This window comes from Lissotriton vulgaris, chromosome 8 (assembly GCF_964263255.1).
Source record: "Lissotriton vulgaris chromosome 8, aLisVul1.2, whole genome shotgun sequence".
Lineage (NCBI taxonomy): Eukaryota > Metazoa > Chordata > Amphibia > Caudata > Salamandridae > Lissotriton > Lissotriton vulgaris.
In genome coordinates, this window is record NC_141696.1 from 104,371,275 (window position 1) to 104,398,200 (window position 26,926).

Consider the following 26,926-nt stretch of genomic DNA (forward strand, 5'->3'; position numbering starts at 1 on the left):
CCCAGTTCAGACATGGTCATATGCAAATCAGTCTTGACCCTGTGCATCATGTGAACAGTCCAGCCCGAACTGCCAAGCCATGTCTTCCCTGGACCAGAATAAAGCATCCTAGGACTGATTTCTGGCTATCAGCCGTCTTCAGCCAGGATAGCTTGACTCCAGTGGCGCAATGAGCACAGGACCCACGTCTGGGCATACCCTTCCCACATAGGATGAACAGCAAAACTCACAAGGTGATGGATGGAATGTTGCACATTGGCAAATCATTCACCCCCAGTCACAGATCTGGGTTTAATCCATCGTTATTTTGCTCACCACGCCACCCCAGTTCAGACACGGTCATATGCAAATCAGTCTTGAGCCTGTGCCTCATGGGAACAGTCCAGAACGAACTGCCAAGCCATGTCTTCCCTGGACCGGAATCAAGCATCCTAGTATTACAGCACGTGTAGTGTTTAGGACTCTAGTATAGTTCGGGAGGGGGGTGCGATTCTAAACACCTTGTCTTTGTCGTTTCAGATCTCCCTCCCCGCTGTCCCCTTCCTTTCCCGCGCTCACGGGACCATTCTGTTAGTCTGTGGTTACCAAGTCAGGCAGCAGGGTGGTTGCGTGGGTGTGGGTATAGCTCTCTCAGCACAGCCCCGAGAAGTATTGTGGCGGAGCCTGACAGAATTATCGGCCCAAGTAAACTGTCCTCCTCTTGGCTGTGTTGACGGATAATGGCCACGCTTGATGGCGTTCTGGCAGCCCTAGCATTAGTGCAGACAGAGCTGGCAGCCTCCAATAGAGAGGTGGCGGCTTCCAGATCTGAAAATGCTCAATTACGGGCCCGCATGGACCGGTTGCAGGGGAATCCTTTTGATGCTGGGGCTAGTACTGCATCTCCCCCTTCTTTAGTTGTAGAAATGCCCACACAAATACCACTGGCCCCCCCTGAAAGGTTTTATGGGGACAATAAAAAGGTTCAGGTTTTCATGACTCAAGTACTCTTACACTTCATGTGTAAACCAAAGATGTTTTCAACCAATCAGGGCCGGGTGGATTTTCTGATTTCCTACCTTGGTGGGGAGGCAGCACAGTGGGCGGTCCCAGTGGTCAGAAGAGACGACCCCTTACTCTACGACTGGGATGAATTCAGGGTAGAGTTCGTAAAAACATTTGACCGCAGAGCTGAAACGTTTTCAGCAGATAGAGAGTTATTGGTCCTTAAACAGGGTAACACGGATCTGGTGACTTATTTGAATAATTTTCGTCGCCTGGTTGCGGAAACAGACTGGCCTGAGGTCAAACAATCTGCTTTATTCTACCAAGGCCTAAACGACGAAATGAAGGATGTGCTGGCACATATAGACCCACAACCCCGTACCTGTTCTGCTCTTATCGAGCTTGCTCTCCGCCTGGATCATAGGATAAGAGAGCGCAAAGGCGAACTGAGAAAGAAGGAGCCGGTAGTGGTGGTTCATGAGCGAGGAGGAGGGGTTGGCGAAAAAACTACTTCAGCACAAGATGCTGTGGAAATAGGAGCTTTCCGGGCTTCTTTATCCTTCAGCGAAAGGGAGCATCGCAGAAAGAACGGCCTCTGTTTATATTGTGGGAAAAAGGGGCACTACCTACGTGAGTGCCCAGCAAAGCCAAAACCCGGAAGATATAGGACCGGTCAAGCCGCAGCCGGAGCGTCAGAGAAGAAGACGGACCATCATGCCTTCCATTACGCCTGGTTGTGATCAGGAAAGGAACCACGTGTTTTTGTCCATGTCTTTGTTTATGGAGTCTGGAGAAAAAGGAGTCAAGGCTATGGTGGACACCGGGGCCACAGGTTGTTTTATGGACTATACCGAAGCAGAAAGATTGGGAATACCGCTCATTTCAAAGAAACAACCTGAACTAGTATATGCGGTAGATGGTAGTGAACTGATCGCAGGACACATAAAATACCACACCCCGGAATATAGGTGCATATGCAACGGCCTCCACCATGAGATGATCTCGTTTAACATCATACAAGCTCCACAATATGGCATCATTTTGGGGCTTCCATGGCTTCAAAAACATGAACCGTCCATTCATTGGACCTCTAAGACGATCAATTTTGTCTCGGATTATTGCAAAGAATATTGCTTAGTGAATACAGAGAGTCCTTCTCGGACCTTGGCTATGTTACAAAACATCGCCACAGCGGCAGAAAAGACGTGAAGTTACCATCCTGTTATTCTGCTTTTTCGAAGGTGTTCAGTGAAGAACAAGCCGAGGCTCTTCCGCCTCATAGAGCATTCGATTGTCGTATAGATCTTGTTCCCGGAGCAGTAGTACCAAACGGTCGGCTCTACGCCCTTACGGTACCTGAGACAGAGTACTTACGAGCTTATTTGGATAAATACCTGGCTCTCGGGTACATTCGACCTTCAAGGTCACCGGCGTTGTCGCCTTTATTTTTTATTCCTAAGGCAAACGGAGAAAAAAAGGTGCTGCATCGACTATCGTGCTCTAAATACCATCACAATAAAGAATCAGTACCCTTTGCCCTTGATTCCGGTCTTACTGGAACAAGTTAGAGCAGCTACGATATACACTAAGCTGGACCTGCGAGGCGCATACCATCTGGTCCGCATACGAAGGGGCGATAAATGGAAGACAGCCTTCAAGATGCGGTATGGGCTCTTTGAATACCTAGTGATGCCCTTCGGGCATTGTAACGCCCCTGCCACGTTCCAATTCTTTTTGAATGAGGTACTAAGGGAGTTCCTGGATCGCTTTGTAGTCGTCTACATCGACGACATCTTGGTGTACTCCAACTCAACGGATGAACATCGAAGACACGTGAGCAAAGTGTTAGAAGCCTTGATGAACCACCATCTTTATTGTAAAATCACTAAATATGAATTTCATGTGACCACCGTTGAGTTCTTGGGAGTGATGCTTACTCCATCAGGTCAGGTAATGGCTGAAAGGAAAATCCAAGCCATCAAGGAATGGCCTCGTCCATGTACAGTCAAGGATATCCAGTGTCTATTGGGGTTTGCTAACTTTTATAGACGGTTTATTAGCGGATTCTCTGCACTAGTGACCCCTTTAACTCGCCTTACAAGAAAGAACGTTCCGTTTCTTTGGGATGCCGAGACTCAACGTGCGTTTGATGGGTTGAAAGATGCCTTTACCAGAGCACCTGTATTGACTCACGCCAATCCCGAATTACCTTTTGTAGTGGAAGCAGATGCGTCTGAAGTTGCGGTAGGGGCTGTTCTTTCGCAAAGACATGAAATCACTGGGATTCTACACCCTATTGCTTATATGTCAAGAAAACTCAACCCTGCAGAAGTAAACTATACTATCACAGAGAAAGAGTTACTGGCGATAAGAGATGCCTTTTTGGAGTGGAGACATTGGTTGTTGGGAGCGGTTCATCAGGTTACGGTCTATACTGACCATCGCAACCTGCAGTTCATAAGAGCAGCCGACATCTTACTCCCAGACAATTACGCTGGATGCTGTTTTTTGAGGAGTTCCACTTTGTAGTCACTTACAGACCAGGAGTAAACAACAAAAAGGCCGATGCTCTGACCAGGCAAGAAAATCCAGTGATGCATGCCATAACCCCAAACAGATCCATCATAGATCCAGCTAAAGTGGTGTGTGTTGCCCAATCAGGAGACTTTGTCCAAGCAGTACGTTCAGGGATACGGTCCTGCGTTTGGAGAACCTGGCTTCGTCATCACCCTGAGTGGAAGATGAAACAAGGGGTAGCCATGAAGGGAAAACAATTGCTTGTACCTACCAAAGCATTACAACGTACTGTGTTTCAATGGTGCCACGAAATGCCCAGTGCAGGTCATATGGGACATGTGAAAACTCTGGAGAAAGCGTTAAGGCAGTTTTGGTGGCCTTCCATCTGCATGGATTTGAGTCATTGGGGAAAACAGTGTGTGCAGTGTGCCAGAATGAAAACAGACCGTCAACAACCACAGGGGTACTTGCAACCGTTACCCACGCCCGAAACACCCTGGGAAAGCTTCTCAGTAGACTTCATTGTTGGCCTACCGAAGGATCAAGGCAAAACTGCCATCCTGGTAGTCGTGGATTATCTTACAAAAATGGGGCATTTTATTGCTTGTGATCAGGTACCTACCGCGGGTCGATTAGCACACCTACTATTGATACACGTCGTAAGGTTGCATGGCCTCCCGAAGGCGATAGTGTCGGACAGAGGGGCCCAATTCACTGCCAGTTTCTGGAAGGTCTGGTGTTCGGAGTTACACATCTCCTCTTCCCTATCCACCAGTTTTCACCCGCAGTCCGATGGCCAAACGGTAAGACTTAATCAATCTCTGAAACAATATCTCCGTTGCTATGTTCAGGCAGATACAGATTCCTGGGTGGATTGGCTATGGGTGGCGGAATTGGCTTATAACAGCACTCAACACTCCTCTACCGGTCATTCCCCTTTTTTCAGTTCCTATGGTCACCACCCTAGGGTTAACCCTTTGATTCTCCCTAGAGACACAGTCCGGCTTCCAGACGTCAAATCAAGATTGCTGCGCATTCGCAGGATACTTCTGACGACGCGTAGGAATCTTGTCCAGGCCAAGGTGAGGTACAAGACACAGGCGGATAAACATCGAAGGCCGTGTCCTGTGTACAAAAAGGGGGACCCGGTGTGGTTGTCCACTAAACATATCAGATTCAAGAGACATAGTGTGTTTAATCCCAGGTTCATTGGTCCTTACCGGGTGGTGAGACGGGTGAACCCGGTAGCTGTGAAATTGAGGTTGCCTGCCATTTCAAGATTCACCCTGTGTTTCACGTGTCTCTTCTGAAACCCTCCCGTGTCCCTGTTCATCGACCTCCCGTGCCTGTTTGGGTGCAGCAGGATCAGGAATACGAGGTGTTGCGAGTGCTGGACTCCAGGTGGGTGAGGGGGAGGCTACAATACTTGCTTTCATGGAAGGGCTACGGCCCTGAGGAGAACTCCTGGGAACCGGCAGGTTCTGTGCATGCTCCCCGTCTTGTGTCCCGTTTCCATAAACTGTGTCCTGATAGGCCGGCCCCTGGACAGCGTCCCTTGTAAAGGGGGATGTACTGTCAAGAATGGGGTTATGCATGGGCCGCTGTCCGCGCAATGCGTAACATTCGGCAACCCATCCTGCCTGAACTACATTTCCCAGAGGGCCAAGGGGTTACGCTACGCATGGACGTCAGCCACGCAATTCCCGGAACTTAAGCACTGAGAAGGAGGAGGTCGGTGCCGATAATTCATGCCGAGTGAGTGCAGTGGTTAGTAGTTAAGGAATAAGCGGCACAATCGTGAGTACTTGCTTTCCGTGTGGATGCTGGTTGGAGTCACACGGATGTGTTGACAGGCTGGACTTGTGCTGTGTCATTTTGGGAGATAAACACGGCTGTGTGTATCGGTCTCGCACGAGTGCCTTGCTGTTTCTCAAGAAACATCTGTCTGTTTTCCCCGTTGGCGGAGAAGTGCGGCTGCATTCTCTTTGGGGGAGGAAATACTTTGGGATACACGTTATATGGTGAAATCAAGCCAGGATTTATACTAGCGTTTTGGAGTGAAGTACATTGGGGTTCATTGACTCGCTCTCCTGATATCAGTAGTTTGGGCTCAAACTGATATATGTGTATATAGCTCTGTGTACACGACGGGGATATACAGTCTCTTCTGTGCATATAACGTTTACAGTTTAAACGCTTAAGAAGACATAATATGAGGGTGAAGTAACCTTCCGTATTTTGCATATCATTTGTTTGTCGACAACACCTTTGTTATCTTTTCTTCAGTGCAGGAGAGAAACTACAAAGGGGGGGTGCCTAATCAAAGGGAAAGTGCGGCTCAAGGCAGAACACTGAAATGAAGTGTTGGTTGCCGTCACAAATAGGACCCTAGCCTCTCTCTCTCCTGTATATAAAGACTTTGCATTTTCCTTTTCAGGTAGGAATGTGAATACATATGAATTGTATATTACAGCACGTGTAGTGTTTAGGACTCTAGTATAGTTCGGGAGGGGGGGTGCGATTCTAAACACCTTGTCTTTGTCATTTCAGATCTCCCTCCCCGCTGTCCCCTTCCTTTCCAGCGCTCACGGGACCATTCTGTTAGTCTGTGGTTACCAAGTCAGGCAGCAGGGTGGTTGCGTGGGTGAGGTTATAGGTCTCTTAGCACAGCCCCAAGGAGTATTGTGGCGGAGCCTGACACCTAGGACCGGTTTCTGGCTATCAGCTGTCTTCAGCAAGGATAGTTTGACTCCAGTGGCGCAGTGAGCACAGGACCCACGTCTGGGCATACCCTTCCCACATAGGATGAACAGCAAAACACACAAGGTGATGGACGGAATGTTGCACATTGGCAAAACATTCCCCCCCAGTAACAGATCTGGGTTTAATCCATCGTTATTTTACTCACCACGCCACCCCAGTTCAGACATGGTCATATGCAAATCAGTCTTGACCCTGTGTCTCATGGGAACAGTCCAGACCGAGATGCTAAACCATGTCTTCCCTTGACCGGAATCAAGCATCCTGGGACCGGTTTCTGGATATCAGCCGTCTTCAGCCAGGATAGCTTGACTCCAGTGGCGCAGTGAGCAGAGAACTCATGTCTGGGCATACCCTTCCCATATAGGATGAACAGCAAAACACACAAGGTGATGGACGGAATGTTGCACAATGTGACAGAGGAGTTTACTGGTGGGGGGTTTGACCGCCAGATTTAGAAATGACTAGCAAACTGGGGGTCATTTATAAAGCATTGACAGGAACCGCCATCACAGCAGTTCCTGTCAATGTGTATCGCTGTTTAGTGCAGGGTAGTGTCAGCATGGTGCAACCCTGTACCAAACAGTTAATTTTTGTATTTTGAAAAAGAAAATCTCAAGACTGTATTTTCTTTTCCAAATAAAAAAAATAATGCTCCACGCCATTTCCTACGGTGGTGGGAGCATTATTTACATTTTACTGTCCCTCACCTCCAAGATTTGCCTGGTGGTGCCGGTCAGTAAAATAATTGGGTATATATTATTATTATTATTGTGTCTTTTGTAAAGCGCGCAGCTACCCCAACGGGGTGTCCCGGCGCTAATTGATTGTAATGGGGTCCTACAGAAAGAAACCTAAGACAAGCAGTTACCGGCAGAAGAGAAAGGTTTTCAAAGCGCGGCGGATTTCCGATTCAGTTCTGCTCATACGCAGATTGAGGGGCAACTTGTTCCATCGTTGGGCAGCGACCAGCTGGATCTAAGATGGGCAGACCCCTTGTCCTGAGTGGCGTGGTAAGCCAGCGTCATAGCTTTAAACTCAATGCGCTTGCTCATGGGTAGCCAATGCAGTTCGCGGAGGTATGGAGAAATATGCTGTCGGCGTGAGAGACCCCCGATCAAATGAGCTGCAGCATTTTGGACCATTTGGAGTTTGTGACAAAGGCCAGAGGGTAATCCTAAATAAAGTCCATTTGCGTAGTCCAAATGGGAGATATATCAACCCATCCTGCTTATGTAGCCATTTGAGGTCATATGGGACAGACGACAGAGAGAAAAATCTCAGTCGCGTGATAACCAGGGGCTTCTTTTACATGTGGACGGACTGGAGATTATCAGCTGTCCATCCTGGCAAACAGCTCAGAGGGAAAACACAAAATGTTCTTGCAGAAAGGTGTAAATGTTCGCCACCAAATCCTCCTGGAAAAGGTCAGGCTCACTTGCTACACTCATTAGGCAAAATGTGAGGTTGGTTAAAACATATTTTCCAGAGCTGCTTGGAATTGTATTTCACTCATAATTTAGTTTTTCTAATAAAATCTCCTCTATCTCAATAGTCTTTCATTTTCACTTCAATAAGAGATGTAAAATCAGATCAATAGTTCCTTTCACCTCTGTGAAACTACTGCTTTTAGTTTTAAGGCTCTCCCATCTCAACAACTGTTTCTATCTTCATGCCGGTCTTCCTATATTTGTTTCTGCTCCACATCAGATCATTCTAAGTTTATGTCTTTACCATATCTCTTTTGTCTTTCATCTCATTAGCAATTTCTTCTATGTCATGTGCCTTCACATGCTACCTTTTCTTTTCCAATTGAGGTTCAATCAATCTTCCATGTCTTCCTAATGTGTGCACTGCCTGACCCGCATCCCTTCTCATTTATTATCTCCACTGCCTTTCCTATGGTCTCCTTTTGCTCGGTTTACCTTCCAGCTCCTAAACTAAGAAATCAACTCCCAGGTTACACCAGGTTCATTCTAGCCCTATTTGCAGTCACAAATTGTTGACAGTACATCTCCTCGAAATATCTGAAACAAATATTGCCAGAAGATTGAATGATGGTTTATTGTTATCTTCCTTAACCTCTTTTATTTGGTCCAGCCTAGCTCAGCACGCATGCTCTTCTCTATGGGAGGCTTCTTGTGAGCACTCCAACCTTCCCTTAAACGTGTCAGTGTGATTTTGGTAACTCCCACAGATTTCATTGGTCATTGCGTGTGTCTTTAAAAAATGAATGCGCGCGTGCCATGTGTTTGTCCCACCTTTTGTCTAAATGTTCACTCCCACAGCGTTTTGGTGTCAGGAGCAAGCAGTGGCGCCCATTGTGGCATCTGCACTCTTCTCTTGGATCATGTTACTAATGAAAGACAATGAAGTAACTTTCACTTTCGCGGCCGTGTTTTGTTTTCGTTTCTAAGTTTTTTGTCCTTGGGTATGAATAAATTGCATGGAGTAAACATTATTTTCCGATTGAGGCTCAAACGCTGTTACTTTACCTTGTTAGTAGAAAACAGCTCAAGCCGCATTCCTTGTGGGATATTTAAATCATTTGCTAATAAGACGTCCCAAAGGTGAGACCTATTGGCTATGCCAATGCTTGTTTGTTTTTCTTACTAAGATCTTTGTAAAGGTTCAATATGCTTCCACCCTGATGATCTGCCGTTATTTTAGTCTATTCCATGTACAACTATACCTACGATATGGACTGCCGGGTTATACCCTGATGGAGCGCCTTTCTCTCTGTCAACTGTTTGTACTGTCATGCTTATCCTAATGATTACTGAACTGACACTACTGAATTTATATGCTGTGATACAAAATTTCAATACAATTTATTATTAAAAAAAAAGATCTTTGTAAAAGCGCCATAATAAATACAACAAACAGAAATACATCACTGATTCACACAACAGCAATAAAAGCAAAACTGTTGTAGGTTTACACACTTCTTAAATGACTAAGACAAATTTAAAGAAGACAAAATTGACCCCAACTTTGGAACACAAGGAAATATATCAAATTGCTTTGTGGTTGCTTTCTCTAAAAACGGCAGAATCCTAGTGTTCAATTTAAGCAAATAAAAGTGAGAGCTATAAAGCCAGATCAGCTCTCTTGGAAACCGATTGGACTCACCCTGCTGCCACAGGTCCCTCGCCTGCAGGAGGAAGGTCTGCATCTTGGTCAGGCACTCATCCTTAAAGCAGCGACACTTGTTGAACCAGCGTGGAAGATCCAAGCTGGCTATAAGATCTGGAAGAGCAAACAAGGGCGCCTGGAAAGCATGTTAAAATGGGCTCAGCATTAGCAATGATTCATATGGTGCACATGAGACCTGGGCTAGCACAGCACCGGTCACAAATAAAGAGACATCCAGGTCTGTTTTCATAGCCTTGCAAAGCTTTCACCACACAATTATGTCAGCATCGCTAAAGAGGGGCATTGGCTCAGCCCACATGTTGAGAGCCAGGAGTACATATTTTCATAGGCCAGGCATTGTGTGCTTGTATAAAAAATTGCTCACCCTCCTTCCAGCTGTGATCATTTTGTTTATTTATCCAGCTGCCTAAGTTTGAGCTCTCAGGGGCACACACATGACATTGGAATGCTATTAAAGTGTCTTAGATAACTAAATAATTGAAGTTGTTTTTCTTTGGCAGCAGCACAGATGGGAGGAGGGCAGCCATTGACATACATAGATTTTTAGGGCTAGCTTGATAGTACAACTGTCACCGACCTTTTAATCCACACCAATATTATTCTACAATTCTTTGCTTCAACACAGACACATATATATTGCCATGCTATTTACTTGTAATGCTTCACATTACCATATAACAGTCATTTAAAGCCAAACCTATTGGCATTGCCAGTGCTTGCTTGTTTTTGTATGCACTTATGCATGATATATTCCAAGACTTCTATTCATTTCCTTCTCTCATTCCCCCCTCTCTCTCCTTCTTATTTGCTCCCTCCCTCCCTCTCTCCCTCTCCTTTTCTCTGTCTCTTTTTTCGTCTGCGAGTCTAAACTTAAAAACATTATGGTTGGCTTTATTTGAGGTCTCAAACTCTGTGCAGAGTGGCCTAATCAAGTTAAGATACTATCCTCCAATTTCTAGGCATTACTTTTGGCATCACTCACTTATGCCTTTATAGGTAATCTCTGTACTTCATATGCAATGGTAACCACTGTGTGAAAACAATAACATCACTTTATGTTCAAAGTTCAAACAATGCACAAAAACTATTATAATTATTTAACCCACTTTACAAACTTTTCCAACTAATTTAATCTCTATATAGTAAAGCATCTTGCATTAACTCTCAGTCGTACAAATATAAATCTTTTGTTGAGTGCATGCTCACACCATCCATGTTTCTTAAACACCAATGTCTTAGTTCCATCCCCTCAGCAGAGCACCTACTACTGGACTGTCCTACTCTCTCAGGGTACACGGCTGTCACTGACCCCTTGAAGTCAGCAGTATTAGTCAGAGGCAGCCTGTCCTGTTATTGAGGGCTCAGAACTGTGCTGTGTCTTGGGGACTTTATATTACCACTTTCATATATGTTGGACTCTTTTGCCCAATTGTTTATGGAGAGCTTTAAATTTACTGTAGTCTATTGAGAACTCTCCTATATGCAAATCTTGCAGATACGTATTTGTCTCAATTCACTGGCCACTGCACTTTGGTTGATAGATAATTGACCATTGTCTCACATCATCTATCTATTCATCATTTGTTTAATAAATTCATCAATACATCCTTCTATCTATCTATTCATCGTGCCATTTATTGATTTATTTTTCGCATATATTCTTTTTAATGCTGGAATGAAAATATACCAGTTTTGAAACCCTGGCACACTCAAAAGCTGTGAAAAGCCAGATGCACTGCTCAACTGGACTGCAAGCAAACCAAGAAAGTTGCAGGGAACACCGGAAATATAAATTAAGTCAATGTCTATTTCTTGACTATGGTTAATGCCAACTAGGGCCAATGCTTGCTTGCAGCATGTACTGTAAATTTACAGCAAAGAATGGGTATGCTACCTGCCTCCACTAGAGGAACTCTGGAACAGGACAGCACCAAAATATGGCAGATGTGCTGAACACCCTCCTTTTTGTTCTCCTGTGTTATTTAGAGTTTGTGAGAAGGTGGTGCTCTTGACTGTGGCGATAGCACAGCCTCTACCATAGGGAACAACTGTAGGGTGGAGTCATTACTGGCAGGAATGGATATTAAATTTAGGATGGCTCCAAAGACCCTATTTCCATCTACATCATTTCTGTTCAGACCCACCATTTACACCACAACGATCCAGACAGAAAGAACTCTAAAACATTCCCCGTACACTAGGAGAGCATGTAGGACATTAGCTATATTATTTCTGAAGGCAAACCCCCAATATTTGGGAGAGGTTCTTCAGAAATAAAACTGACAGCAAGTCCACCTTGCCAGCATGGGCATTGCAGACCTGCCCCCACATTTCCTACCTAAGAAGCTCTTTCCGCAGTTCACTCACAATCCTTTGCAGGTGAAGGGTCGGTGTGGGAAGGATGCCCAATGACATGTTGGAGACACCTGCCTTTGAATGGCCCCCATGTCTATTTTAGCAAATGGTGAGGAATATGCCACAACAAAATGAATAGTGTAAATAGAATCAATTTACACGAAAATAGATCTAATGTTAAATTAGACTATTATAAGTAATTGATTCCAGATACTGAGCAGCAATCACTGATGAATTTTGGACCATTAAAAGGAATACTTAGGAGCAGAAAATAAAATGATGCTGCTAGGTTTGCCCCTGGAAGATGGGACAAAGTGAATGGGAAAGACTCCTCGGGCCAGCTATATATTTTTGGAGTGAGGAAGCGCTTGAGTACATCCTTTTATTCCAATTTAATCTTTGACTCCACGTGCATCCCTCCATGGTCTTACCGCCACATGATCCTGGGCAGAAATATCACTTGAATGATAATAAATTCTAAGTTCTGTTTGCAGAGTGGTACCCTCTTTTTCATGAGGGATATCAAAACTCAACAAATCATTCCACTTGGCATCAATGTGTACTTAGAGTTACATATGGTAAGGGATTTACTTAAGGGACTCACCTTGAATGCTGGCTGGTTGTGAGTTCGGTAGAAAACACTTGGCCCATAGAATCCTTGTATTCCAAGGACAAGTGGAGAGCCACCCAGGAAGAAAGGTCCTACCGTGTCATCCATGAAAATGTCCTCTTCAAATCTGGAGAGCCAAAGAAAAAACACATTGAAGTAACTTCTATGGTTAAGAGTTGATCTCTGTAGTCTGAGAGTGGAGCTAACTTTACACACACACACACACACACACACATGCACACCCACACAAACACCACCTATTGACTTTAATAGAGTCTGTATGTAGTATTCTATATACACATGTGCTTTGATACTGGGGTAGTTTATAATACGTACCAACAGATATATAACTGCACTTTTTGTTTTTTCATTTATTAGAATTAAAGAAAATAAATGAAGTTCCAATATAAACTGTTGCCAAAATGAAGGCGATAGGAAGAAATTGGACCTGAAAGCCCTTAAAATACTGGAAATTAGGAAGCGCTTGACGTTCATTGGCTTCACTCACAGATGTGTCATTTAGGGGTTGGCTAGTGTTAAATTACCACTTCTATGGGGATCGTTGTAATACCTGGAGACTGCTTTACAACCCCTGGGATTTGACCGATTTATTTGCTGATGTTTTAAATGGCAGAGTGCCTTTACCATTCACTTACTTTAGTGGCGGAGCAGAGCAGAAACCACAAATCTCAAGGAGGAACTTTCCATAATGTGCCGCATGAGAAGTGCACCAGAGGATCCTGCATATTTGGCACAAAGCCATCATCATTGTAGAACAGAGACCGTTCTAATACATCCCATTTGAATAAAGATCATAGATCAGTGGGACTGTAACGCAAAGGTCCATGACAAATACCAAGCCTGAGCATCATCTCCTCACCCACAAATTCACCCCTCACGTCTTCGAGCCGGCATGCTGCCACAGCCCCCAAACCTAACATGCTGGATTTAAAATAAGAACAGAGGCTGAGGGATAAGAAAGAAGGTAAGAAGGAGGGAGCCTGAATGCCAGCTATTGAGGACTCACCGAAAGACGAAGTCATTCAAGGAAGATGGGCCCATGACCATGTGGAATTTGGATGTAAAAGTAGGGAGAAAACTGGAGGAAGAGGGAGGGTAAAAGGAGTATGTATGATGTAAAAATACAGGTGTGAGGGAAGATCTACCTGCATAAAATCTGTTGGATTGTTTGTATCACATTCGCCAAGGTCTTTAATGTAATATCAATGTTTTAATAACAACCTGCCCTTATTTCGATTTCACAATATAAACCACCAACATATCCGCAGGTTAAGTAGCTCTGAACTTAAGAAGAACAAGTTACTTACCTTCAGCAACAATCTTTCTATTTTTTTTTTTTTAAATATATTTTTATTGCAGGAATTAGTAAAAAATTACATATTGGACCAGCATCATAAGTTCAATCGGAAATAGTAAAACACATCCCATCCCCCCTCGGCAAGATATACGTTTACACAGCCATTCAGCCCACAACCCGAGGGTCGGGCGGCGATTACCAGTGGGGACCCAATAGGAGGTCGAAGCCGGTCCGGATGATCCATAGTCCGTCATCTGCTTTTCTAAATCATCCTACAAAAAGAAGCAAAAGAAAACCCCCCTAAGAACCCTATAAACTAAGCAAAACCCCCCCCCAGCCCCGCCATCAGTGTATGGTGATGCATGTAGGAGGATCCATGGGAGATTCCCCCGGGAATGCTACAGACATATAAAGTACAGTTGTCTATCGGGACTCGGGACGAGCTGCATCTTCACTTTCGGAATCGCTGGAAGCGCAATAATCCCTGAGGGCCTGCACTAACGTCTCCCATTCTAGCGCTGCCTCCTGCGCCTTCTCGTTGTGTTGCCTCCTAGCTAATTGGTATCGCAGCGTGCTTTCCCCCGCCGCCCATTTCAAAAGTTCGCTGTGCCACCTAACTTCTGTTGGACCAACCCTTGCCTTCCAATTCCTGGTCACCTCCCGTTTAGCAAGGAGAAGCCCTAGATCGATAAATTTACTAGAAATTTTATTTTTGGGGTATGCGGAAACCAGTGTAGGAGCCCTACCGCCACATCAACCGATAAGGACCTCCCCGTCACCCTATTCAGGGTGTCTCCCACTCCGAGCCAATAGGAGGACAACCCCGGACAAGACCACAGCATGTGGAGGAGGTCTGCCCCAGGCGCTCGGCACCTGGGGCAGTCCGCAGAGTCCGTGGCAAAGTATTGTTGGATCTTCGCCGGGGTCAAATATGCCCTGTGGAGTACATAGAAGTGGACCAATTGAAAGCGGGCGTGGCGCGTGCCCTTCCAGGCCCGCCTCATGAGTTGTGACCAAGTCGTCTCCGGAATCTCCTTCCCTATGTCCGCCTCCCAGCGGGTTCTTAAGGTGGTGAGGGGGGTCAACCCCTCGTTGATCAGTCTGCTATACAGGCATGTGACCGTCTTGACCGTTCCCGCGGACATCATAACATACTGGCACACCGGGGATGTAGGGGGTTCCTCCAGTCCATTTTTCCAGTGCGCCTGAATCGCTCGGACCAGGGCTGTGTGCAAAAGAAAGTCGCCACGAGGAACACCAAAGCGGTCAATGAGTTCCTGAAAGGGCAGTAGCGCCCCGTCTTCGTAAAGGTCACCCACCAGCTGCAGACCCGCGTCTTCCCAGTCCGCTAGGCGTGACCAATCACCGCCGTGAGGCAGGGCCGTCAACATACCCAGTGGTATTTCGGGTGCATATGGCAGCCGCAACTGTCCCCGGGCGTGGGCACGGTTCAAAGGCCTTTTCCAAATCCACTGAGAGGACCACCGGGCATGGGGCGTCCACAAGCGGTTCTCCCAGCAAACGGAACAGCCTGCGGATGTTCATGGTCGTGTTTCGCTTGGGAATGAATCCAGCCTGGTCCTCATGTACCAGAGAGCGCATGTGACCAAGCAGCCTCGATGCCAATATGCTGCTCAGTATCTTATAATCGACCGTCAACATTGATAAAGGACGGTAGGACGCCGGGTCGGTCGAATCTCTTCCCGGTTTGAGGAGGGGAACCACTAAGGCCTCACACATCGAGCCGGGGAGTCGACCCAGCCGCTTCGCCTCTCTGTAAACTATCAGCAGCCTAGGTGCCAGGAGGTCAGCGTAGGTGGAATAAAATTCAATCGGAAGGCCGTCTAGGCCCGGGGTCTTATTCCTCGCCATCCCTTTAATGGTGCTGCGAATTTCACCCAATTCGATGTCGGAGCCCAGAGCTTTCGTACGTCCGGCTCCACCGTTGGTAGCTCCAGGGGTCGCAGGTAGTCCTCAATCAGGTCGGGGTCCCTGGCAGAGCAACTGTGGTACAAGTGTTCATAGTAGCGCAGGTAACAGCTCAAGATCTCAGGCTGAGTGTGCACTTCGGCCCCCTCTGCCGTGCGCATGGACGTCGTCAGAGAGGTCTGGCGTGTGGGATTAGCTAACCACGCCAGCAATGCGCCCGATCTGTCCCCCTCCGCGAGCGACCTAGTAGTATAGGCCTTGTAGTCGAAGCAGCGCAACCGCTCGACCTCCGCCGCCACCACCTCCTTCGCCGCCGCCGTGCGCTCCTGGAGTTCAGGACGCCCGGGGCGGCGGAGTTCCAACTCACGGAGCTTCCGATCAGCTGCAGCCAAGTCATCAAGGATGACTCGCCGCATGCCCACCTTTTTAGAAATGCAGTAGCCCCTGACCACTACCTTAAAGGCGTCCCATTCCAACGCCCTCGATCCCGCAGTACCCCCATTGGGCGCGAAATACTCCGAGATTTTATCCTCCAGGTCCGCTTTAAAGACTATGTCCTCCAAGATCTCCGGGCGCATTTTCCAGGTGGGCACAGCGGAAACCCCGGGAAACCAGCGAAGGTCCAGCAGGAGAGGGTTATGGTCCGAGATAGTCCTGGTCAGATATTCAGACTGGACCGCTGCGGAAGCCAACTCCGCCGAGCCCAGAAACCCGTCCAGTCGGACGTGCAACTCGTGCAGGCCCGAGAAGTAGGAGTAGTCCCTAGTGTCGGGGTGCTGTGCCCTCCAGATGTCCGTGAGCCCCCAGTGCGTCTGCCATTCCCTCCTACCTTTTGCCACACGGCGAACTGGAGAGTCAGGGAGGGGGGGGTGCGAGCGGTCGGCCTCCACGTCCACTATTGAATTAAAATCCCCTCCGAGCAGGAGGGGCCCAGAGAAGAAGTGGGCCAACGAGCCCGATAACCCGGAGAGGAAGGCAAGCTGGTCCACATTAGGCGCATAAACACAACAAACGTTCAGGTCCCTCCCCCCCCAGTGTGCCTGAGATGGCCACGTAGCGACCCTCCGGATCCACCACTGATTTCGTAACCTGAAATGGGACCCCCGCTCTGATCCAAATTAGCGCCCCCCTGGCATACGCTGAGTACGAAGTATAGAAGACCTGCCCTCTCCACCTACGCTGTAGCGCCGCCCCTTCCGCCTTGTTGAGATGGGTCTCCTGCAGCAGCGCCATTTGCACCCCTCTACGCACTAAATAAGCGTGAACTTTGTGGCGTCTAGACATAGTGTGAAGCCCCCGTACATTCCAAGTGATGCATTTCACATTAGCAACATCAGCCATTGTCCCATATCGTTCGTTCCGGGTCTCTCCACCTCGGTCCCAACAAAGAAAGAGCAACAATCAACCCAACACTGATGGCGGCCATTTTCCCCAACCAAAAAACAACAACTCCCGTTCGAAACAAACCCCTACCCACCCTCCCCAGAACAGGACCCAAATAGTACCATCTAGTTCGCATCCAAACCATACCCCCAACAATCTCACAATCCCCGACTAATCCTGCGGTCGCCACTGCAGGAAGGCCTTAAGGGCTAGGTGCGGGCTGGACGCCGGTAATGGGCCCTCGACTCTCGGGCTACCGAGACTAGAGTGAGCCCAAGACAAAAAGCTATGTCACGAGCAGGGCACCCCCCCCCATGTTCACCGGAGTTCATGATCAATCGCCTACCCCTGCCACCCCCGCTGCAGACCCCCACCCAAATGGAAGTAGCTCACCCCGTCATCCCTGTCCATCCAAAATGTCCTCAACCGAGTTTGGAGTAATCACCGGCATGTGGACACTGTCGGTCACCGATTCCTCCGTTGGTGCCCCCTCGCCCCCAGGGTCCGTTTCCTCGATAATGGGGCCATCTCGTGAACCAGACAGCGTAGACAACATCTCCAACACTCCCTTCCGTTCCGCCGACGTCTCCACAGTCGAAGGTCTGCCTGTCTGGCCACGGCGACTCCGAAGTCTTTTGGACCGCCGTCGCTGCCCAGGTTCTACTGCCAGCTGAGATGACGAGCTGAAACCATCTTTACCAGCCCTATAGAGTTCGAGCCAGTTACAGACCTCCTCCGGGGAATCAAAGAACGGAGTCTTGTCATCAACAATTATGCGGAGCCTTGCGGGAAAAAGGAGCGAGTATTGGATGCCCTCGCTCCGGAGTTCGCGCTTGATCGACAGGAAAGAGGACCGTCTGCGCTGGGTCTCATACGTGTAGTCCGGGAAAATGTTCACCTGACTATTCTCCACCTTATAAGGGCCATTATGTCTGGCGGCATTAAGGATGAGGTCCCTGTCCCGAAAATGCAGCAAACGTGCCACCACCGGTCGCGGGGCACGGCCCTGTTGTGGTGGCCTCGCTGGCACTCTGTGTGCTCGCTCCAGGGTGTAGAAGGAGGACAGGCCTTCCGGGGCCACTGTGTCCCGGAGCCAGGCTTTCAAGTAGGCCACCATATCGCCATCTTCAATCTTTTCCGGCAGGCCCACCACTCGAATGTTGTTTCGCCTATTACGGCCCTCCGCATCCTCCGCTCGTCGCTCCAGGGCCTCAATCCGGGATAGGGCATCTTTCATCGTCGCGGCCAGGGTCTTCTGTGCTGGCTCTAAGGTCTTCACTGAGCCCTCCACTTCCTTGACTCTATCCGAGAGCTTGCCATTGTCCGCTCTAAGGAGGCCCAGGCTCGTCGCAACCTGGGCAATGTCCTGCTGAAGGGCCGAGCGCGTGGTCGCGATCGCCTCCAGGACCCGGTCAAATTGTTGTTGCAAGTGAGGGCCACCAGAGCTCTCCGGGTCCCTACGATCATCTTTGTCCGGCGCCTCCAAATCCGAGGCGGGTGGGGTGGTCCCCTTGGGTCCTTTCGGCTTTCCCATGGCGATTGAGTCCCACGGTGGAAAGTCAGTCAGAGGCACCACCGAGTGCGGGCGCCGACTATGTCCCTCCCGGCACGCTGTCGTTGAGCCGAGGGTCGACGATCGCCGTCTCCAGGGCCCGTTGTTCTTCCACAACCTCGGGCCGCGCCACCACTGTGTCGTCGGAGGGCACTGAGGAGGAGGCGGGGACAATCGGCGCCAGGTCGGGTAGGCCCGCTTGGCCGATGAGGATCTGGAACGAGAGTCACCAACGCTGCCGGAGACTTTGTGGCGCCAAGGCGCCGTGCTGCCCATGGAGTTCAGTCACTCGGCGGGGTGCAGACGGGTGCGGCTCAAGGGGTCGGCTCCACACACAGGGCCGCCAGACGTTCGTGTTCCGAGGTCAACGATAGTTCGGTCCTCAGACCGTCCGGGATCGGTCACCGTGCTCAAATTCTGATCAAAGCGACACCCAGACCATCATGTCTTAGGGAGATAGGATGTGGAGGGTGCGCTGTGCCCGACTAAGCTCCTCCGGATTGAGGGTCTCGGCCAAGGAGTCGAGAAGGTCCGGGCGCCATCTTGGGTCCCACTCCGCGGGTCCCCAAACTTCGATTTTCCGTCGGATCGACCGGTTTTCGAGTTTCACCGGGTGTCTCAGCAGGTCCCAATCGGTCCGATCATCGGTTTGCGGGGGCTAGGGTGCCCCGCGGACTCCGATCTGCAGGATCAACGCGGGCTCAGTCCCGGAGCCGAGCTCTCAGGTGACCATCGCCATCGGCGTCCAAGCCACGCCCCCAGCAACAATCTTTCTAGTGGAGCTTTTATCTATCTGCTGATTCCTCACCATGTGAATATTCCCCAGGCATTAAACTGGATCTGAAACCTTAAAAGCAATACTCCTGCACACCAGTAGGAGGCATCGTATGGCTCTGCACTGATGTCATTCCACTCCAGAAGTGACAAGCAGAGCTGCATATAAACTCCATTCATGAGTAGCTTTCTCTGGCTGTAAGTCGCTCTTAGACGCAGAGCGAATTGCCATCATCACTGAGGATATCTCTAAATTAGAATCTTTTTAGATGGAAAAAGAGTGCAGTTCACAGAATGGGGAGGTGGGAGGGTCAGCGAAGAACCTGCGGTTAAATGAAGAATCTACCAGAATAATTATTGCAGAAGGTAAGTAAGTTGTTCTACTGATGGATACTTCTAGCAGTTCCTCCAGAGGTGGTGGGTCTCTGAACTGGCTAAGACCAAAATGTCTTGCAGGACCAAGCCGGCAAAATTGCCCTCTTGATGGACCTGGCTTTCAAGGGAGGAGTGCTTTGTGAATGTGTGTACCAACACCCATGTGGCAACCTGGCAAATATCCAGGACAGGCACTCCATGTGCCAGTGCAGTGGCAGAAGCTTTAGCTCTGGTGAAAGCGACTATTAGCCTTCTGGTGGTTGCTTCCCAGCCAGTGTGTGCCAGATCTTGATGTAGAAAATAATCCATTGAGAGATGGTCCATTTTTGCTCTGCTTTGCCCTTCTCTGCTCTAGATAATCTCACAAAAACTGATTGCTCTAAAACTTTAGTGTCCTCCTAGGTTCAAATGATCTCTCTTCCTCTTTTAAGAGATGAGGTGGAGCAAAGAATTCGAAAGTGTGATAGCCAGCCAAACATGAAATGTACTGGTCACTTTTGGCAGAAAGTATAATTGATTCCTGAATATCACCTTATCTAGGAAGAACATTGTATTAGGTGGGTAAAGAAAGAGCCGGCAACTAGATTACTTGCCTAGTCTATGTTATGGGATGAGAAAGGCTGTTTTAAATATCAAAAGCCTCACAACTGTGCAGCAGTTCCACAGTGGTGCAAATCAACAAAGTGATAATTAAAATAATGTGCCAAGTGGCATCAGAAAGGGTGTTGGTGAAAACCGTTGCTGCAAACCGTTCAAAAATCTTATCACAATAGAATATTTAGATAAAGAACTCTGATCTGGCAACCACAAAAAAATAAACAAGAGCTGACAAATAACCTTTACAGGGTGTAAAGCAAGTCCATTCTGGTCCATTGGCAAAACAACCAACACAACGTCAGACAACTTGGTGTGCAGTGGATCAATTTAGTGGGGGCTGCAGCAAGCATCACATTTGTCCTACTACTGACATATACTGATTTGATAGAGGGATGTCTTGCCACCAAGCTGACATCAACAACCTCAAGAGGAAAGTCAAATTACATCAACTGTTGCTTCTCAATCTCCAAGCAAGGGAATGCAAATTGCGTAAGTTCGGGTGCAGCACCCTGCCCTGCTGCTGTGGCCGAAGATTCTCCTGAAGCAGCGGCTTGATCGAAGTACAGATCGTCAGGCCCAGGAGTTCCAGGTACCACACTCTCCTCGCCAAATCCAGTGCCAAAAGGATGACTTGGTTCTGGGGTTCCTGATTTTCTCCAGAACTCAGGGCAGGAGAAGAAGAGGGGGAAGGCACACAGGAGTCCATAAGCTCCACTTTAGGAGCTTGTCAGGAATTATTTCAAGTAGTTACTTAAATAATCTCTAATCTTTTGATGTAGTTCTGACTGATAGTCCATACAAACTGTTTGGAAAATGATTACTTGTAATGACATTGGTAGCTTCTAGGGAATAGCATGTTAACTAATGTTTAGTATGATACATATATGAGTAATTGTTACCAGAATAAAGGGGTTCCCATTCATGGGGTTCGTTGAATGTGACAGTAAAAATAGGGCACTGAACGGCAGCCAGGAAAGAACCTAGAACGGATTAGGATAACACCATTACCCCATCAAGATATGGTGCCAGGATGCATTATGGGCCACAGACATAGACCGGCAAGGAGTGTGGCACCTACCATAGTGCCAGACTGAGTGTATTTGCCTACAATGTCCTTTAAATTGTTCAATAATGGCTTAAAGAAATATGTGCTGAGTCGTTGGATTTCCCTAAACTGAGACAATAATGAATCCAGCAATACAGTGGATAAGGCAAGAAAAGGGAGGCCTCTTGAAATAGTTGTCAAGGTCTTTGAAGAAGACTGTTGTGTCAAAGAGGTGATCATTTGAATAAAGATGAGTTTGGTCATTGGTAGCAGCAAAACTCTAAAAAAAGAAAATCATGTTAAATGAACAATATCCTAAGACAGTTCATGTGTTATACTATTTGGATCAACGTTTAGCACCTGCTAATAGTTGAGACTGAGCAAACCTTTATCGTTATGTCAAGATGCTGGAGCAATATTGACGATACGCAGGCCATTTAAAGAAGCTTCTGTTTTGGCATCAATAAAAAGCCAATAAAGTAAGTGCATTTTTTTTTTAATTATATACATTTGTTAATTTCATTATTTTGCCTTGCTACAAATTTACACGTATGACCTCTTTAGAATTTCATCTTGAATACAAAGGGCCTGATTCACAAAGGGTCTATGGGCCACATGCATGAACACATTTTCCCATAGACACAGAATAGGCAAAACCCTTTGATGCATCTGGCCCTATGTTCCCATGGTGGAGGCCTTGCAGTCGCCGGGGAGTCGCTGCACTCAGGACGGAATTTCCGCAATGAGAATTCTCACTGCAGAGATTCCGACCGAGTGCGGAGAGTCCCCCAGGACTGTGGGTCTTCCGCCGCAAGCCGCCTGTCTTCCGCCGCAAGCCGCCTGTGAATCAGGTGCAGTTGTGGGGGAGTCTCCGGACCCGGAGCAGAATCTCGGCAATGAGAGTCCGTGCAAGTGCGGAGACTCCCCCAGGACTGCGGGGCCTCCGCCACAAGTGCAGCGACCCTTTGTGAATCAGGCACAGTTGTGGGGGAGTCTCCGGGCTCGGAGCAGAATCTCAGCAATGACATTCTGCCCAATTGCAGAGACTCCCCCATGACTGGAGGCCCTTTGCGAATCAGCCCAAAAATGTCCATGCAGTGGTTATGAGCTCAATTCACAAAGCCATTTGCACACTGAAGTGAACCTTAGGAGTGCACGCCCACAAATAGAATAATTGACAAGGGTGAAATCCCATTTGTGGTTCACAGAATCAGGCATGGTGGGATTTTATCAGACATTCCGTGGGTGTGGCTGGGGTTTCCTGTGTGCCTATCTGCTCACAGAGGCATGCTTGTAGTTATTCCAAGGTTTGCTCACTGGCAAAGGTTGTCAAACACACACAAAGTTCGAAATGCGTAAGCAATCACTAGTAAAGGGTCTTGATTTGTTTTGATCTTATTCACATCTTTGCTTCTATCACACTTCAGAATTATAAAAACTGTGCTTCCTTTTTGCTTTCCTTACTACTGGATGTGTACCCTTCATTTACAGGTATTTACCTTTTGTTGTGTGTTGCAAATAATTACATCTTGCAACCTTTCCTTTCACACTGTATCCTAGCAAGATTGTTAGATAATTCACTTTTCTTTTCATTCATTGACTGCAAAGTGAGGAGAATTTGTAAACACTAATCCCCATGTTAACATAATAAGCAGTATTTTTTCCGAAGACATACCACTACATTTGACCTCTGCCTTTGAAAAGCAGCAAATGTGACAGAATATATTCAGAATGTAAAGGCATGTTTATTTATTTATTGGACTTTTGTGATCTGCCAAAAATCAGTCTGCAACCAACCAATGGGTCGCGACCCACAGTTTTGGGAAACACTGGTCTAGTAGATGGATTCAGATCTAATTGATCGATCTTATGCAGCAGGAATCCAGCCAACTGGCTTTCTCGTTGCTATGCCTGTGGACTTTGGTTCTCAGTCAGATGATAGGCCGAACAACTCTGGTATTAGAAGCTTCCTAAAGGTTAGGTGGTTAGGTTCTGCCTGTGTGGCTTTACAGAGTGTATCTCCGGAAATGTGTCCCTCATACTCCTGAGCACCAGCCCCTGCGTTTTAGTCCCTTTAGAAATAGGTGGTCTTTGGGATGGAGAAAGAAGTGGTTGAAGAGGATGGAAGAGGAATAAAAACATCATGTTTATTTAAAAGAGAATAAATATGTATAGCATGGAGGGAAATTCAGAACAAGACTAAACTCCTGCTTTAAGAATCATGTATGATCTCTGTATGACGATGTCACTACCCTCAAGTCTCAAATGGCTCATCTTCAATCGCGGACCGGGGAGCTTCACCGTAGGGCAGAGGACGCTGAAAACAGGGCGCGCCAAAACAACCTGAGCCTCCTGGGCTTTCCCGAAGGGGTGGAGAAGGAGAACACCGCCATCTTTATGGAGACCTGGATCCGCTCCTGGATGCCCAAGGAGAAGCACTCCCCCTGGTTCGCGGTGGAGCGGGCTCACCACTCCCTTACACCTAAACCACCGCCTGGAGCCCCTGCTCGTCCTTAACTTCCATGACAGGGACGCTATACTGGGGGCGGCCAGGGAGCTGGGGCCGCTGCATCACCAAGACTCTAGGATAATGGTGTTTCCAGACTACTCGAAAGAGGTCCAGTCTCAACGTCGCTCATACGACGAAGTCAAGCAGAAACTTAGGGCGCTGGGCCTATGCTATGGGCTCCTCTTCCCGGCCAGACTAAAAGTGATCTTTCATAACAAGACCTTTTTTTCGACTCCTCTCAAGCGGTGTGGACTCGGCTCACGGAGGTGCGGCCCCTCCGGCAGCAGCGGACTCTCTTCCCTTCCCAGGGAGCCCCAGAGCGGGCGAGTCGCACCGCGGCTAAGCCCAGGTGCCGCAGAACCGGATCCCGGAGGACAGATGGCCGCCGAGGAGGTGGCTCCCAGTCGCTTGAGGTACGGACCCAGCACTCTTTGATACAGACCCAAGAGCGGGACCCCGCTCCTCCGCCACTGGCCCCCTCTTTGGTCTACCTGGGCAGCATCCCCGGACCCAGTGAGACTCTGCGACGCGCCATGTCTCACTCTGACTTATCGGGGAGTCCTATGATCCGCTGCTCAGATGGGGACACCGGGTTGTGAATGGCGCTACCATCAGTGCATGTGGCTCTGGCCTGAAGTGTATCATTGTTGAACATGTCTCCAGCCCTGTGTTCGGGCTCACACAGAGCTCATTACCTGGATATGTCGGGGTCCTCTCTTTGTTACACTCCTGAGTTCAAGTGCCCTGACCTGCAGATGTTCGTTTGTTCTCTTTTCCTTTAACAGACAATTAGCACTTCATCCTTACACATGGAGGGGGTTCCAACTCAGCCATGTCCCAATCTTGTGGTTGCTAACCGTTTTAGTTTAGCTGTTTGCCTCTCGCGAGGTTTGCGATTAGTTAAGGGCGACAGATGCTTCTCGTTTTGAAGTTTAGGGTGGGGGGAGTTGGGAGGAGAGGGAGGGGGGAGGGCAGTGCAAAAAATAATATAGGTGGTGATTAAAAAAGGATAGGGAACTTAACCGGAAGGGGCTTACGTTTATTAAATAGGTTTCTGTTAAGTTCCCTATCCTTTTTTAATCACCACCTATATTATTTTTTGCACTGCACCTTCCCATCATATCAACACCATGTGGTATAACCAAGTGATTGTGGGTCGTCACCCCAAACCGACCATCAGGGTATGCTGGTTGTCTCAATGATCAAGAGACACAATACCCCGGTAGGATTACCAGATGAGAATATTGATCGATACAAGACATTGATGGGAATCCTCAGTAAGGTTAACTGACAATCGCTGGTGTGTCACATTCTGGTGATATGGTCTGTTAGTTAGAAGTTGTTTTTCCTGTGCACTCGAGGAGGCACAAGGACTACTCCAAGAAATCACCAAAGGATTTCTAGTATAGACGCCTAAGTTTGTTGGTTGTATCTGATCTCCTCCCTGCCCCAGGGCCTCACGATCATCGGGGGTGATTTCAATGCTGTCCTGCAGCCCTCCAGGGACATGACAGGTCCTCCCTCGGCGCACCGGCCCGCAAAGAGCCTCGTGGGCTGGACTTCGGCTATGGGTCTCTGTGATGTATGGAGGGTGTGGAACCCTCGTAAGGATGAGTTTACACACACGTCAGCCTCCCATCAAACCCACTCTCGCATAGACCTCATTCAGATGCCTGCCACCGATTGTCAGATGGTATCCGGGGCTGAGATCCTTCCCAGAGGAATTTCAGACCATTCCCTCATCTCTTCCCATATCAGGTCCCCCTCCACAAGCCACAAGACGACCTGGCGCTTAAACGCCTGGTTCCTGCAAGATTCCGCACTGGAGGAGGATCTTGGCCAAGAGCTCCGTCACTATTTCTCCGCCAACGCAGGTTCGGTCCCTTCGCAGGGCACACTCTGGGAAGCGGGCAAGACGGTGGTACGAGGGGTAGTCAGAGGGTTGGTACACGCCAAACGTGCAGCCAAGGTCGCCCAATAGGCGCAGCTGGAGTCCCGGGAGGTTCACTTGGAGCGGGCTCAATTAGCCGAGAACTCAGCCGACTCCTCTAGGCAGTTGGCGTTGGTCCGGGAAGAGATTCGGCGGCTCTCCCTGGAGTCGGCCGAATGCTATGGTGCTCCTCCGTAGCCCGTATTTATGGGTGGGGGGACAAGAATGGCAAGCTACTACACAACCAGATATCCTACCATAGGGCCCATCGCATCATTCCGGAGATCCAAACAGCCGATGGGGCTCGCCAAGTGACATCGGCGGCTATCGCGCAAACCTTTGCCCACTATTACGCGGCCTTGTACGCGGCACGCCCCCCCACAGCCTCCCTCGATGATTTGCTGGAGAAATTCGGGACTTGCCTTCCCTGCCTCCCCCGTGAAATAGCAGACTCCCTGGATGGCCCCCTTACCCAGGAGGAAATCCATGGAGCTATCACCCGGCTACAGTCCGGCAAGAAGCCCGGACCCGATGGATTCCCCCAAGAATACTACTCTACGTTCCGTGACGACCTGGTCCCCCACTTAACGGAGCTCTTCTGCCAGGTGGTTGATGACGGGTCCTTCCCGTCCGAATCGGATGTCGCGGCCATTGTGGTCCTCCCAAAGACGCAGCCACCTTCCCTAAACTGCTCTGACTACTGCCCAATCTCATTGATATACACTGAAATTAAAATCTTTGCTACGGCAATAGCCCAAAGACTTGTTGCGTTCTAATCTAGGACCCAGATCTACCCTATGAACTTTGTGCCCCTATACGGCTATAATCCATTTATTTCCCTATAATGGCATAAACGTTCAAGTGTGATATTTCAGAAACTCGTCTCTGGCCTCACACGATCAGAGCCACATTCCTGTGCAGCTTCCTCTGCAGCTCATTAGTGAATGACACATCAGAAGCCACTATCTGAGATTCCTAGATTAACACTCTGAGTTCTTCAACAAGATAAAAACTCAGCAAACCTGGAAATCCCCGCTTGCTGTGTTTTGATTAGTAATAGAACTCTAATGAGCAACTGATAGGCGATCACTTCCTAGTGACATCTTTATTGACGTCTTATGTCCAGCAAACT

General features: G+C 48.2%; 1 protein-coding gene across 1 annotated transcript in view; it reads right to left on the reverse strand.

Moving 5' to 3' along the window:
• Positions 1-26,926, reverse strand: part of LOC147693543 (protein sel-1 homolog 3-like) — a 413,447-nt gene that overhangs the window by 159,439 nt on the left and 227,082 nt on the right. Inside the window, exons 8-9 of the mRNA XM_086933234.1 lie at positions 12,377-12,509; positions 9,394-9,532 (exon numbers count right to left, since the gene is read on the reverse strand). Coding sequence (XP_086789360.1) covers positions 9,394-9,532; positions 12,377-12,509 — 272 coding nt within the window. The remainder of the gene's footprint in view (positions 1-9,393; positions 9,533-12,376; positions 12,510-26,926) is intronic.